The sequence below is a fragment of the Octodon degus genome, unplaced genomic scaffold (genome assembly GCF_000260255.1).
Source record: "Octodon degus isolate 3935 unplaced genomic scaffold, OctDeg1.0 scaffold00026, whole genome shotgun sequence".
NCBI classification, from domain to species: domain Eukaryota; kingdom Metazoa; phylum Chordata; class Mammalia; order Rodentia; family Octodontidae; genus Octodon; species Octodon degus.
In genome coordinates, this window is record NW_004524602.1 from 7,857,595 (window position 1) to 7,873,790 (window position 16,196).

The 16,196-nt window shown below is 55.0% G+C and overlaps 1 protein-coding gene across 1 annotated transcript in view; it reads left to right on the top strand.

Moving 5' to 3' along the window:
- Positions 1-694: 694 nt before the first annotated feature.
- The window catches only part of Anp32a (acidic nuclear phosphoprotein 32 family member A), a gene marked incomplete at its 3' end in the record, with an annotated part of 34,394 nt that continues 18,892 nt past the window's right edge, over positions 695-16,196 (top strand). The window contains exon 1 of the mRNA XM_004628918.2: positions 695-1,143. Coding sequence (XP_004628975.1) covers positions 1,090-1,143 — 54 coding nt within the window. The remainder of the gene's footprint in view (positions 1,144-16,196) is intronic.

A 16,196-nucleotide genomic window follows, 5' to 3' on the forward strand; every position in this document is an offset into this window, starting at 1 on the left:
AACTTAATGACTCGGTGGAGGGTTAGAATAAACTCCGTGACGTTCTTTCACTAGGTCTAGAGAGCCCATAAATTGTTTGGCCCGGAAAAAAGATGAAGCATTAGTATAGTACCTTCCCTTTCTATTTTCAAATTCTACATATTCAGCAACAGTTCTTAGTCCAAGGGCTTCTTGTATGCCCTAAACACGATCCCGGGTGCCTCTGGCACATCGCTCCTAGCAAAGTGGCCTCCTGTGACAGACAGCAAAATGAAATCCCCCCTCGTGCGGCGAGGGGCGAGGCCCAGCTAAGTCACCCAAAAGTGAAAGCACCTCGCTTTTATTTATTTATCCTGGAGGCGGCGGCGAAGGCGGAGGTCGGGCTTGGACGCAGCTACACGGTGGTGGCAGGGGTCACGGCGCAGGTGGGGGACAACCGCACTCTTCCAGCGCGACACTCCAGACCCAGCCCCCCCCCGCCCTCTTCCCTTTCCAGGCCCCCGATCGCCAGCCGCCAGCACCTCCCGCAGCCCGGCTCACGGCCCCCGAGCCTCGCTAGCCGGGCGGGGACCGACCCGACCCCTCCGGCCGCGCCCCTCCCCCGCGGGAACGCACCTGCGGGCCCGCCCCCGGCCAAACGCCGAGGCCGGGCGGCTCGGCCCTCGAGGTACAGTCACCTTCCCTTCCCCTGCCATTCCGCCCACCCCCCCGCGCTCAGCAGTCGGAGCCGCCGCAGCCACTGCTTCGCTTCTCCGCCGCCCCAAAAATCTAAGGAGCTCAGGCTCCAGCACCACAACCAAATGGCTGAGCCTCCCAGGCCGGCTGCGCAGTCCGCTCATTGGACCCTTCCTCCCCACCCGCCGACACCACCATTGGCTGTGGTGCGGACATTCTCGGCAAAGATTGGCTAGAACTCCTGCCGCTCAACCGTAGAGCTCCAGATCCCGCCTCCACGGTGATCAGGTTAGTGTGCGCCGCGGGTGCTGGGGGCTCGAGAACCGAGCGGAGCTGGTTGAGCCTTCAAAGTCCTAAAACGCGCGGCCGTGGGTTCGGGGTTTATTGATTGAATTCCGCCGGCGCGGGAGCCTCTGCAGAGAGAGAGTGCGAGAGATGGAAATGGACAAACGGATTCATTTAGAGCTGCGGAACAGGACGCCCTCTGATGTGAGCATTTGCCAAAAATATCTCTGTCGGTCCATTCTCCTACTTTGTGTATGTGTGTGTGTGTTGGGGGGGAGGGACTTTTTTTAGGGGGGCGCCCGGGAGGTGTGAGCTTGGGGGTCGGACTGCGAATGAATTGCAAGGTTGTGGGGGGGGGGCTGCAATGCCACCCGTGCGTGTTCCGGCTGCCGCGGCCGCTGCCCTTGGTGTGTGACTACCTGTGCGTGTGCTCCCGCGTGTGCGAGTGTGGGTGCGAGTGTGCACCCATCGGGGGCCGGCGGGCGCACGCGCCGGGGTCTCAGAGAAAGGGGCGCAATCGCCCTCGGGGCCCGCGGCTCCCCGACTCCTGGGGAGAGGTGATCGGGCGATGGGGAAGAGAGGGGCTGCCTCCTGGATTCTACAACAAAAAGGGAGTGTATTTTATAAATGCGCCCCCTCCCGCGCCGCCCCCTCCCTCTCCCCCTCTCCGGATCGCACGCACACAATAAGTTTTGGGCTCCGCGAGTCCGGTTTAGTTTTGGTAAATGTGGGCAGGAACCCCCCGGGGGCGTGTGGGGAGGGGGCCGCGCGGAGTTGGGGAGGCCGAGTTCCGAGTGCGCCTTCGTCTCTTTGCAGTGATGAGGCGAGAGACGGGGGAGCCATATTTGTAACTTTGTAGTGTTCGTGAACGCGCCCTTTCTCTCCCTCCCTCCCTCTTCTCTGCCTTCCTTCCTCTGCTCTTCTCTCTCCCTCACTCTTTCCACCCCACCTTGGGGCTCGAGGCTGAGCTTTCTCGCTCTCCTTCCTCACCGAGGGCCCGGGAGGAGGAGGGGAGAGACTGGGGAGCGCGCAGAGGAACGGAGGATCATCCCCGCGCTCCCCACCGCCCGCGACCGCTGTGCAAGTTGCCCAAAGGCGACGTTACGGGGCCCGCTCCCCCAGCTCACCGCTCAGATGCCGGCCCTGACCCTCCGCCTAGCCCACCCCGGCCCGAGCCGCTTTCCCCGGGGTGGGCTCCCCGGCAGCCATGCGGCGCCAGGCTAATAAATGGGCACGGAAACTTTGTCAGGACGCGAGCTGCCCGGAACCGGCGCCCGCGGTGGGCACCGGCTGGGCCCACGCTAAGGCGGGCGCGGCGGGCGCGCAGCCCGGGATGGGGTCTGCTCCGCGTCGCCGTCTCGCATTGAGCAGCGGCCAGAGGAAACTTACGCGGGTGGGGGCGCGAGAGCCCACCGCCGCGGAGGGGACGCAGAGGGTGGTGACTTGAACGCTGGTTTTTATTTCTGGCTCCCTCTCGCTTCCCAACGCGCGTTTTCTGCGAGTTGGCGACACAGTGTTGGAGACCCCTGGGTCTTAGGCGGAGACGCCGGCCGAGTTCCCGCGGGTCCCTCGCGGGGACCAGGGACGCGTGGTCGGGAAGCGCCCCTCCGCCTCGGTGCCAGGGTGGCGCGGAGTTTGGGGAGCAGCGCGCGTCGGTCGTCGCCCCTCCAGCCTGGAGCCCTGGTTCTCTGGCCAAGCAGGCCGGCTTCTTCCTCTTTCCCCTAGTTCCTCCTCCAGACCTGAGCGAGACTTTCGAAAACAAGATCCTTTTTGTCGCTGTCCCCCACCCCCCTTCCTAAGGCAGCTGTGCACTGTGGACGTGCGAGCGCCTCGTGGCTCTCGGGGCGCGGAGGGGGCGCCGTGGCGCCGGTTGGAGTTTCCGCCGACCCCGGTCGCTGCGCCCAGTTCGGAGCCGGCGTTGGGGGGCTGGGCGTGGTGCTGGGGGAGGGGCGGCCGCGATCTTCCCGCGTACTTTCCGGAAGCCCCCCGCGCCGGGGGGAGGGGAATCGCGCCCGGGAGGGGCCGGGGTCGCGCCCGGCGGGTGTGCGGACGCGTTGGCCCGGCGAACCCGACCGATACTGCTGGCCAACCCGGAGCGAGATCGAAAGCGGGTCGAACCGGCTCTTTAAACTTCCCGAGTGTGCGCGAGGGGCGGGGCGCGCGCCGGGAGCGGGTTCTCACGCTGCGCCCCTCGCCCCGGGTCCTCGGCCGGCGCTCGGCCCCCCGACTGAAGGCGGGGTGGGGCGCGGGGGCGGGGGCACTTTGGGCACTTTAGGGGGGGAGGGAGAAAGCTCACGAAAGAGGGACAAAAGGGGTGGGGGAGGAGAGTCTTATTTTTTAAAAAATAAACATCCTTTAGGCCAACAGCTCCCTGGGTGCGCCCCTCCCCGCCGCGGCCCCCCACGGAGCCCCCACACACCCACCTTCGGAACCTCTCCCAACTCGGATCCGGGGGCTGGTGGCCACGCCGCGACGCCGAACTAGGACGAGCAGCCATGTTTCCTGGGCTCCTGCGACCGCCCGCCCCTCCCCCACGGGCGCGGGGCTCAGAATGCGGGGCGCCGAATGCGGGGCGCGGGCGTGCGGGCGGGCGGGCAGCTGGGGGCTTAGGGTGCGCGTGTGCCGCCGGCCTGGCTCCCCGAGCGGGGCGCGAGCTCCGGATGTTTTATTTAGGGTTGGGGTTTTAATAGCCAGGGCCGCTGGGGGCCGAGCCCCAGGGCGCCAAGGCGTTATTGGGGGGGCGGGGGCAGCCGCCTGGGCCCTGCGCGCCTGTGGCACGACTGCCGGGCGCTGGGCTGCCATCTTGTCACCGTGGTTGTTGTCGCTGGGGGGGTGGAGCGGAGTCTTGCGCCATCGCCCCGACGGCTCTGGCGCGCAGGCGGCTGGGGAGCTGGCTCCAGGGACCCCGCCACCCCCGTGGTGCTGTGTCCTTCGGGGTTTCCACGTACGGCCTGCGGCCTTGTTGGAGTCGCGGTTCTCGGAGGGTGACGATCGCTCTGCCAGTTCCCCACCCCCATCGGGCTCCCAGTCTCCCCCGCCCCTCTGCGCCCGGGTATTGCGCCGTTCCTCCTGCAGGCGGTCTAGACGTAGTTAAATGTGGCCTTGAGGACGAACCGATGGCCCTGGCGTTTGCCTCTTCGGCGGAAGTGATAGGGCGCTGTGCTAAAACATGAAACTGGAGGTTTCTTTTGGCGGACGGTGGCGGGGGTAGTGTTTGCGCGCGTGCAACTCTAATGGCCCTGGCAGAAGCCAAGGACAGCAGCTTCTTCCCCGGGAGGGACAAGTTTTCAGGGATGCGTAGGGTAACGCCCTCAGGGCCGGGCACTCCTTGAAGGTAGGTCGAGCTGCGTGTCTTCTTAGGTGCTGCGGCACCCTACAGGGTGGGGGAGCCCCCTCGTCCTCCCCCCCTTATTTTGCGAAGGGAAGGCAGACAGCTTCCTACAATAGTAAATATGACTCTGAACCTAAAAGGAGTAAGGTTTGCTTTTGGAAAGAAAGTAAACGACGTTTCTCTGGCGGTTGGCTGAAGACCCCGGAAGTGTATTCTTGAACTCTAATGATGGTCTCTGGCACTTAGAGAAAGCTTTGGCGGGTTCTGTGTATGTACTCAATAGCTGAACCCTGCTGGCTGTATAGAGATTTAAGTTTCATGGCAGGGTCCGGCAAAGCCTGCCCTGGAAATGGGCTTTGACCTTTGGAATATATCAGCATGATGTTTTCCAGACTGACTTACTGCCTAATTGGGTTCAAATAGCCTGACATTCGCTCTACTTCTGGTAAGCCAAGCAGTGATCACAGACAGAAAACTGAGATCTCCGAAGGCGCGACCAGCTGAGTTTTGTTAACTGGTTGCTGCTGCTGTTGTAGTTTTGAGTCTGGAGGCTCCGTGGAGAAGAAGGGTTCTGGAACTACACAGACCTGGGCTTGAGGCTCCCTCCCTCCCCCCAGGTAGGATCTTGTCCCACCGGTGCAGGTTTCTTCAATCCACCTCTTTGACGCCTGGTTTCCACTAAAATGGAAACAATAATAGTGTTCAATCAGTAAGTGACAAAACTGGTTTGATTTGGCCCTCCGCAGATGTTCAGTTTAGGATGATGTTATTCCCAGAAAAATGTTGGGGTTCAATCAGGCATCACTTTAGACTTCGTGGTTTAGGATAACAACGACAATAATAGCAAGTGCTTACACGGCCCCATGCTGTGCCTGGCACAGTGCTAAGTGGATTACATGAATCAATTAATTTATCCAAACAGCACTATAAAGTAGGTGCTATTGTTATCCTTGTGTTAGGCTTAAGGAAATTGAGGCAGAGAAGGGTCATTGGAGGGTAAAGAAGTGGCAGAACCAGGATTCAAACTCAGCTAGCAAAAGTGTGGCAGTTTGTAAGGCACTGTGGGGAAAAGCTTTTTCTTCTCTGACTTTGGAACAGTGCCACTGTATGAAGAGACTGGGTTTCCTGCTATTGAAGGCCGGGACTGAAGCCTGGGTAGCCGCCTGCTTGAAGGTATTAGGTGGGGGTTGGTCCAGACCACAGGCCTCGGGTGGATGTTTCAAAGAGAAGCCAGCGTGAATGTGCTGTAGCACAGCCAGGTCTGGCTAGGCTGAAGTGGAATCTGGCCTGTTAGGTGTCGGAGGGTACTTTATGTGTAAGGACAAGACAGGCAGGGGCTACTCTTAGGCAGGGGGTTGCATGAGGTCTTACAACAATGTTTTGGTTTTTCTTGGTCTCCACCCACAGCCAAAAAAACTGTGGCATGGTGGCATGTCCTTAGTATCTGGGACAGAGCACACTAATTGTGCCTTGTGGATCATCTCATTTAATCTTCCTAACACCTCTTTAACGGTAAGCCCAGCAGTGGCGTTCTGGATCAGCTAGGGTTTGGGGGAGGCTGGACTGGCGGGCAGCAGAGCTCTATCTTCTCCCTGTAAAGCCAGAGGTCCCTTGAGTGGATAGGAGAGACTTTTGGGTCCTAGAATCCCCAGGGGAGCTTGTGAAATGCAGATTCTTGGGCTCTGCCTTGGCTTTGTCACCAAACTCCACGTGCCTGTTTTGGTACCACCCATGAGCTAAGAATAATTTGTGCAGGTACACATTGGGATCTCTTTTATATGGAAGACTTAAAACTTTGAATCCCAGTTAAGCAAAACATCATCCCCATCCCCAAAAATATACTTGTCTCGTTAGCAGACCTGTGTTAGGAAAAGAAAGAAAAAAGTTGCATTCAGTGTATTTTGAATATTGTTAATAATAAAAGTACTGTGGAAATGTATGGTGTTTTTAACAGTGTCTGTCCTGTAGCGTCTCAATTTTGTTTCCTGGTAAAGTGTACTTCTGTCTGGTTCCTTGTGGAGCACACGTGCTAAGCTTCAGTTTAGTATGGGGGCGGGGGAAGTTGAGCTCTGATATTTTGGTTTTTAAGCTTGTGGCTGGCTATACATTTGGATGGCACAAGGGAGGGCTGCCCAAGACCGTTTCCAAGCACCTTTTAACCAACAGGAGCCTTAGAGAAATCAGCCTCAATCCCCCCAAAAAATCTGTAGAAGAAGCTGTCCCTGATGCTGCCTTACTGTCACACAGTAAGGCTGAACACACCCCACTGTCTTAGTAAAGATACTTAGAAACTGCCAAGGCTTGAGCTTTGGGGATGCTGTGTATATACCCAGTAACTATTGTCAGGCAACAGAGCACGAATTGTTGGGAACCTTTACCCTTCCTGGAATCTCTACCTTGGCCTTGTCATTCTTCCCCCATGCCTGTCTGTCTCCCCAGGAATGAGCCAGCTTTGGGTTCAGAGCCCTTATCTTTCCCTCCAGCCTCTTGGGCCTAAGCTTTTGAGAGCAGAAAGAATGCTAGAAGGCTGTCCAGGCCGAAAGGGAAGAGGAGGAGGAAGGAAACAAACCCCACTCCTGGTAGCTTTGGCTCCTACTTTCAAGAGCCACAAACCACAGCCCTGGTCCCGCTCTGGGCTGCTCCTACCCCACCAAGCTCTCAAGGTACCGGCTTGGCCATCCTTATTTCCAGGGCCATCAGGAAGGTGCCTGATGGAGCTCTCAGGCCTTGACAGCCACTGGGGCAAAGTGCACTAAAATTTGGGGCTGCCGCTGATGACCTGGGCTGAGATCTCATAGCGCGCTCCTGAGGTGTTTCTTTCCCACAGGGCCCTCTGCCTTGGAGTGTCACTCGTTGCTGAGTGTCTGGTCAGGTGAACTTGGCCTGAATCTAACCTGGTTGAAGAGGTTTATCGGCCTGCCCCACACAAGCTAAGTTTAGTGTGCCAGGACCTGCCCAGCGCCTCAGCCTGACTCACAGGCAGGTAGAGAAATGTAGACTGGAGTCTCAACCTACCATTACACTGAAATATAATTATACAGCAAGTGGTAAATACCCAGCAATGATGTTTTCATTAAAGAGATGGGAGTCTGGCAGCGATAGAAATTGATGAATGCACCTGTTACGCAGAACTTCTCATAAAACTGGTTAAAACTGGATAAGCAAAACACTTGTGGCCCTGAACCGCTGCCTCCCAGACACATTAGCAGCCTCTTTCCTGCTGGTGTTTGGATGCTGAGCCACAATAGGATGTCTGTTCTCTGCAGCAGGCCCTGCCCTGTGCCACGTGTGGTGACCTCTTGGTTTCCCTCAAATTGTGTCAGCTCGGAGGCTGCCCCCTATATTCAGTCCTCTCTCACTGCCTCTACCAAAATTTCTCCAGGCAACAGATCTGAAAGATCAGCTTACTCTACTATTTACTCTGATGTGGATTAAAGCCCCAGCCGTTTCCCAGAGGTGTTTAACGTTTGGAGATTCCGGTTTGGTGAGGAAATTACCAGAGAACTATTAACGACATCATGGATGCACATCTCAGCTTTGCCCTTAACTAAGCCAGGCAAGTTGCTCAGCCTCAGTTTTCTCCACACCTGCAAGGGGAGTCTTGAATTAGCTCTTTGGAGCCCCAGCATGCACGTACATAGGTTTGGAAATGAGAACATGCTTCCTTACTATGTAGAAAAACCGATCTAAAAGGAACATGGGCTGGCTTGGAGCCATTAATTAATTGCAATTCTTGTTAATGTTTGAAAGACATTAAAAGGTAGATATTAAGATTCCTTCATCGTCAGATACTTCGTGGCTTGGTTTGGGGACTGTGCTTTTCAGGGCCTTGTGGCATCTCCACAAGAAGGATTAGTGGTGGTTTCTTCCCCTTTTCTAAACCAGCTCATTCCTCGGGCCCCCTTTTCTCCTCGAACTTTCTTACCCTATAGAGCTTCACATCACAAGGGATCACTGTCCTCAGCTCCTGCGCCAGACGAAATTCCTGGCTGTGGTGGTGTGTGCCCGTGGTCCCTACTATTCAGGAAGCTGAAGCGGGACTTCTTGAGTCCAGGAGTCAAACAGCTTAGTGAGACACCACTTCAAAAAAAACACCTAAATTAAGGCTGGCATATAGCGCAGGGCTCGCTTAGCAGAGAAGCCCTGGGTCTGATTCCCAGCATTGTAAAATAAAAATATAAACAGACAGTTCAGAGTTGGGGTTCTGTGAGTTTCCTGCATTGTATACAAAAGGTGTGTGTGTGTGTGTGTGTGTGTGCGCGCGCGTAGGTGCATTTTTAAAAAAAAAATTCCTGGCTCTGCCAGCGGCCCTCAGGCATCTGTGGACCACACACTAGACTGCTGAGCACACCCACGCTCCCCAGCCCCCATTTGGGGTAGAGAGGAGGCTGGGCAGGCCTCCTGGCTCCTCCACTCCCAGACGAACACCTGCGCAAGTCCCTTCAGCACACAGGTGCTGTCACTTGGTGGGACTAGGGTGTCCCAGTATTTCCCAGCCAATCCTGGCACAATAAACACTATACAATTGTTAGCTGATGTTCACTTTAAAACAATCCACAGGTACACTTTGTAACCAAGTAGCACATGTTCTCCAACTTGGGGAGAGTTGACTTTTCTCCAGGAGCGGTTCACCGGCACTGCGAACAGTGCGGAGCGGCCCCAGGCTGTATCCCCAGTAGCACTTGGTAGCGTCACTTAGTGTCGCCCCGGGACCAGCTCGCTTCTGTTCTCATTTTTGGAGTCCAGCTTCCATTACTGCCATTCTGCATACCCTAACCTCTCAAACCGCTTTGCTTCCTCAGCAGCTCTGAGGGATCCCAGCAGCCTTCATTTCTTCTCCATGCTGGGCATCCTTGGCCTTCAGGAAATAGGTTCCCCCTTGAAATACATTCTTCTCTGCTGTAGCATCTCTCTTGTGGCTGCCACTCCTTGGATTCTGGTGCATTCTGCCTGCCTATGTACAGACGTGGACTGTTGGGCTCAGCTGTTTTGGGAAATGGACCTGAGACATCTCCTCAGTGACAGCTGTGGGCTCAGTGCTGCCTGGACTGTGCTTTTACCTCTCAGCCAAGCCCACCTGCAGGTCCCAGCAGCACCCTGCAGTCCTGTCCCAACGGGAGCCTGTGCCTCTGGACCTCACCTTTCCACACGCCCCCTTACCTTTTCCATCTACCTCCAGTCCTGTCTTACGGCATCGTCCGCCCCTCCCAACCAGCTGACCTCTGCATCCGTCTTGTCCCCTGGAAGCCACACTTGCAACTTCAGCGCAGATACAGTGGTGCCATGCAGTGTGCGAGAAGTCGCCACTGTGCTCAGTAAGATCCTTAATGAAGCCAGCAGGGTCCTGTGTGCTGCAGCTACCTCTGGACTCATCCTTCCCTCTCTCCTCTCTCCCTGCCCCAGCCTCTGTGAGCACTCCAGCTATAATTACACATCCCCAGCTGTGTATTTAACTCATTCCCACCGGCTTGAAACACCACTGGTACGTGCTGGACTGTCCCACCCGGCGCCTTGTGCCTCTGGTGGTTCAGAGCCGCCCGGAAGCAGGGTACAAATTATAGCCCCGTTGTGAACGTGTTAATTAGCATCTCTGTGAAGCCAGGGTGCCGCGTGGCGCAAGGGACCCGACTTCGTTCGCCTTGTGTACCCTCAGGGCCCAGCACAGCTGGGGCTAGCTAAGTGAGCACCCTACGTGCACCGACAGAGTGGAGGGAACACGGCTTGTATTTGCGCTTGTCACTTTCATCATGCTGGTAAACCGAGCATGAAGCCACTCAAAGTGCACACTTTCCCCGGAGTTGGCAAGTTTCAGATTCAGCTGCCTCTGTCTGGGTGGGCCGTGTACATTCTCTCAGCTCTGTAGGCTTCCAATCTCTGGGATTTTTGTATCTCTTACTGGTTTAAAAATTATTTTTTGATTTAGTTTGTTGTTCTTGTTTTGAGACAGCATCTCCCTGTGATGCTCAGGCTGGGCTCCCATTTCCTAGGCTTGGGTGAGCCTCCCGCCTCAGCCACTCCAACAGCTGGGGATACAGGTGTGTGCTCACGACAGCACACCCAGCTATTTAGCTGCCTTTTAATTATGAATTATTCATAAATAGGCACATTATAAAATACACCCCAAGAAAATATGCATTGAGAAAAAAGGGATTGGGGCCTGGGAGATGGCTCAGTAAAATAAGCGCTTGCCTGGCAAGTGCAGGGCCTGAGTTCAATTCCTGGTTCTGCAAAAAAAAAAAAAAGAAAAAAGGGATGAGTTTAAAAATGTTGCCCAGGGGTAGTGGCACAAACCTATAATCCCCGGGACTTGGGAGGCCAAGACAGGAGGATTGCTGTGTGTTTCAGACCACATGGGTTACATAGTTCAAGGCCAGCCTGAACTACAAGTGAAACCCTGTCTCAAAAATCAGCAAACAAATATGTATGTTATTTCTTTCTGTACCCTAGTGAAATGTCCTGAACAGACCCTTAGGAGACCAATGGCCTAATTCATTGTTTAAATTTTTTTTTAATTGGTGATAAAAGTTTATGCTATCAAAGAAATACACCATTCCCAGTGCTGTTGCCTTGTTGAGATCTTCCTGGCTCTGGTGTGTGTCAAGTTGGAGGAAGAAGAGATGGTCACAGCCTGGTGGCACATCTGGTCCATCGCTGGTGCCAGTTTGCCACTGCCTGGCTGGGCTGTGTGTTCGAATCCACAAATGCCTGCAGATGTCCCAAGAAGCAAGGAGGTAGCGAGGGTTAGGGGACTCCACCAGCCATCGGCTTAGTGCTGACGGGTGTGGGGATGGCTCTCTCCTGCCTCCCTTTGTGCAGACAAGGATAAGGCAGGACCTGCTGCAGGTGCAGGCAGGACACACACACACACACACACACACGCAGTGGAACAGGATGGAGGTGCAGGGAAGAGGGTCCCGAAGGTGCTGCTGTGTGACTTCAGCAGAGTTATTCAGAAACTCAGCAGCCAGCAGTGCAAAAACACTGGTATTTATGGATGCTGCTGCCTCTTGCAGAAGTCTTGAGAACTGTGTGTGTGTGTGTGTGTGTGTGTGTGTGTGTGTGTGTGTGTGTGTCTGCCTGTCTCTCCCGAGCTATCCATCCACACACACAGTTCACACGCATCCCCATTCCACATAACGTCCCTGTCTGTACTTTTCATGCACCTCTAGCCCCAGAAGCTGCTGCGGGGAGTATGGCCAAGACCCTTTGGCCCATCAGCCTCCAGGGCACTGTGAGGCCAGAAGTGATGGATGGGACTAGCCTGAGGACATGGGCTTGTTGGTCCCCTCTGAGCGTTGGTTGGCACCTCAATAAAAAATGTGCAGCTGGAGATCTGATTGAGGCCTTGTATATGCTAAGTGTGCCATCGACCCCTTATCTACATCCCCAGCCCTACAAAATGACAATAACGAGCCAGGTGTGGTGGCCCATGCCTGCAACCCCAGTGCACAGTAGGCTGAGGCAGGAGGATCACGGGTTTGAGGCCCAACCTGGACAACCTCATAAGACTTTAAAGGCTGGGGATATACCTCGGGTGAAGCACTTGCCTAACATGGTGCAGCCCCTAGTAGTACCACACACCACAAAGGCAGATAACAGTAATGCCTTTTTTTCCCTGATGGGGAAAGACTGAAATACAGAGCAGAGAGGCCAGCGCCAGCGGAGTAGCATTTGCATGGGGTGCGGTGCTCTGCTGGAGGCTGGTGGCCCGGGTGTGTGTGGCCACAGTGCCCAGAAGGTGGCCTCAGTGGGCCAGAGCAGGTGGTGAGAAGGTGGGAGACCGCCTCAAAGGGCAGGGTGCCAGTTTTCTGTTGAGGTGGGATGCAGCATGTGCTGCCCCGCGTCCTTGGGTGGACGGTCATGCTGCTGCCCTCCTCTGGCAGTGGCCTGTGACATCAGCCTTTGTGCCTCTCAGCTGCTGCCTTGGTACAAACCCAGGGTCAGCCTCCCCCACCACTCCAGAGGGGGTCCCTTCAGTGGATCCTGTGGCTTCTCTGCTGGTCCCTCTGTGCTCTGTGATAGAGCGTGTGGAGCCTCGCAGAGCTCCCCTCTGCCGGGCACCAGAAGGTGGTAGTACACATGTGCTCCTTAGCCCTGGGCCCCACACTCGGGTGGGTCTGTCGTGGTACAGGGGCCTGTGCCATGGGGAGGACCACAAAATGGCCCTCGAAGCCTCCCGGCCTGTCCTCCCCTTCTGCGTGTCTCCTTGCACAGGAGACTGGAGAGACCCCAGTGTGGCGCAGGCAGCGTGGACCATGGCGTGCTGGGCTGTCCCTGGTAGGCAGTGAAACCTGTCTGCAGAGCTTGGCCTGCAGCCACGGGAGCGGCTCTGCGCCTCTGAGCCCGGCTCACTGCCGGCTCTGGCAGACTTGCTGCGCTGTGTCTCGGTTGATCCCTGGTGTGGCTGGAAGCGTGGGCGTGGGCTCAGTCTACAGGGGCTTCTTCTAGAAGAAGGAGAGGGCTACAGTGTGGGTTGGCAAGGGGGAACTGAAAGGGAACACGGGTGCCCTTGAACATCCACAGACGCAGTCGGTTCCCAGCAGGTGTGTGGCCTGTGCACACGCAGAGACCTCTGTTGGTTCCAGTGGCCAACGTGCTCACTGTGGAGCGTGGCTGCAGCACAGGTGCACCTGTGGAAGAGAGACTGTGCCTCTGAGTTTGACCAGAGGTCACAGACTCGAGCAACATGTGGATTTGGGGTTCAGGGTGCCCGTTGCACCAAGTGGGCCTGCACCAGGTGAGCACCATGCTAGCCCCTGCCACAGGTGTCCAGTGAGTGGGGCAGCTCCTGGCTGGCTGTGTATGACATCAGGCTTATGGGGTGGCATCTGCACCTAGGAGGAGTACAGCGGCCAGCCTGTGAGGCTTAAGTGGGGGTGACAGTTGGACTCCGAGTAGACCCCAGTCTCCGCTCTTTTACTCACTCTTAATGCATATATTGATTGCACGGCTCTGTTTCTTGCTTGCTATTTGTTTGGGGTTTTGAGATGGGATCTCAGGCCTGGCGAGATAGCTCAGTAGTATAAGTGCTTGCCTGGCAAGCGCAGGGTCCTGAGTTCTATCCCTAGTACCGCAAAAACAAGCAAACAAAAAACATATAATGAGATGGGATCTCATTATGTAGCGAGGCTGGTCTGTGTGGCTCAGGCTGGCTCTGACACACATGCCGCCAGCCAAGCTCTGCTCGCTGTGTTCTGGGTGTGACAGAGAACTACCTGAGACCCACCTGTGTGGCCCGCTGGGGTCTCCACTCAGCCACAGGTGGTCAGAAAGCATCAGGCCATGCTGTTGGGCCTGTTGGGCTGTTGGGGTGGCCATCGCCGCAGGTAGATAAAGCTGTGTTAAAGGAGGCAGTAACCCCGGAGCACTTCTCCAAGGAGGTGACATTTGAACAGACATTCATTCTAGTGACCTTTGCTGGACTTCTGGTCCCCATGAGCCAGAACATGGTCTAAAAGTGCCTTCTCCATCTTCCAGTGGAGTTCTGATGCAAAGCCACGCGGCCGTTCATAGGAAGGATGGGACAAAACCATGGAGGGACAGGTGTAACAGCCAGCCGGGAGTCTGTTCGCACCATCCTGGCCTGACCCTCAGCCTTGTCACCTTGGAGTGTTTTTCATTATCCTCTGGGGACTCATACTTTGAACCACATGAGCTTCTAAATTGAATTTCTGAATAATATATTTTCTTACGGCTGGATGTGTTGGAGCCTGGGTATCTTAAACATACCTATATGTGCCGAGGAGCCCTCCAGGCAAGGGCTGACCCCTCAGAGCTGTCTTCTTCCTGTTTAGGCAGAGATGCTGACCACCAGAGTGGGATTCCCACTGGCTTTCTTGAAATAGCCATGGCCCTTGGAAGACCCCAGTCCTGGCTTTTAGAGTCTGCCTGTACCTTCTGTCCCTTCCTTGTCTGCTTTGGAGAGTGAGGCCTGGAATCTAGGGCCATGAGAGGACCCCCTTGATGCCTCTGGTCATGAATGATGAGGCAGGAGGCAGCGGGTCCCCAGGGATTATTTTAGGGAGGACAGGAGCTCACAGCTGTCAGAGGTCACAGCTACCAGGCTCCTCAGCCACCTCTCCCAGGGACCAGGAGGAGCCGTCATTGCTGGTGAGTTTTTATCTAGAAGCAGGCTTCCTGTGAGAATGGAAGGGCGCTTCTGGTTGCAGTAAGACTTCACTAATTAACTGGGGAGAAAACAGCTTCCGGGTGTCACGGGCCAGATACTGTGATGCCTCCTGTTCTTTGAGCTCCACAAAGAAGGTGCTGGATTTCCATCTTCCTACTATGTAGCGAGAAAAAAGTAAATCTCTTTTAATGGGTTTTGCTTGGTTTTAACAAACAAAAACCTTTTTTTATGAGTTTTGTTTATGTGCTAGATACCATAGTCACTCTTATTTGATCTGTCTCTCAGTGCTACAGGGTGGAGGGAGTTGGTTCCACTCCAGCAGTGGGGGGAGCTGAGGCTTCCCGAGTAACTAGTGAGCCCAAGGAGGAACCCGCATTGGGGTGCAAAGCCAGGCTCAGCTCCAGAGCTGCCTGTAACCTGGAATCTGAGCTCTGACCTCCTGTCCCTCCCGGCCACTTCAGTGGTGTTCTGGAAATACTCTATAGACTCTCGCTTTCCATTTCTTTCTCATCCACAACATAAGCCACATTTGTTTTCCTAGGAAAGTGAAATGGTGCGTGCCTCTATCTCTTAATACTAAGAACTGGTCTACTGCAGAACAAGGATGCACATAAGTAAACAAAATAAATTGGTGAGGTTCGATTCTCCATCTCTCTCCCTTTCTCTGCCCTCCCCATTTAAAGGATTGGTTTTACATGTTCACCGATGGCTCAGGAATGTCTACATCCAGGTATTTCTGCTCTGGCATCTTAAAAACTGACTGGGTTCTTCCTGTGGCTCCAGGAGTACTAGCGCATTTGCTGCTGTGCTATAGATAGGGAACACCCCTGGGACCTCAGAGGTACCACACAGGGTGCGGAAAGTGGGAGAAGGGTGAGTTATTTTCTGGCAGAAGTGTGCTGAGACACAATTGGGGTCTAGGTGCTACCTCCAGGACATGGCTGTGTACAGCAGCCTTCTGTACGAAAGATCTGCACGTTACCAGGAGGACTTGCACCCTGGAGTCTGCTTTTGGTACTTGTTTTTCCAGGGACTTGGCGCGGATTGCAGATTTGATCCACTGGAACCCACGTAGGTATGCTGCCTGTTTTGAGATAGGTAGGCAGGAGAGGTTAAGTGGCCTCGAGAGACACACTGGGTGTTTTGATGACCCTGCTGTCTGCCCCTCCTCCAAGGCAGAACACTGCAGGAGCAAAGGGTAAGCACACCACACCTTTATCAGTGTCCCCAGCACCTTGCATAGTGTGTGGTGTTAGCAGGTGCCAAGTGGCATTTATTGAATGCAAGAAGGTCAAGTCATTTGTCTACAGAATGGGCAGCGAGGAGCCCATTTGGTTTGTGGGACTCTTAGGGCTACCTACCACCCTGTAATTTGAAGTGAACCTCATTTCAGCTGTTGTCACTGTGCCAGATAAATGTGAAATGACACAGGCTAGCTTATCTATATTGCAAAATTCATTATAACAGAAGCCTGGAAGCAACCCAAATGCCTATCCATAAGGGACTGGTTAAGTGAAACAGCCACACCCAGCAGTGACACCTCAGAAGTTGCAAATAAGATGCAAGGGGCGGGAAGTCTGTGCCCTGTCACATGAACTCCATGCGAAAGAGCTAGTATTGGTATACTATGCAAGGCTGGGGTGAAAGGGAGAAAACTATGATTCTGGATTTGGTTGTGTGTGTATAAAAAGATTCCAGAGAGATGCTTAGTGGACAGATTAACTGGACCTGGGCAGGATGGGAGGAAAATTAACTGTTTACCTTATTTTGTATTGCCTGATTTTGAAAACGCAAGCA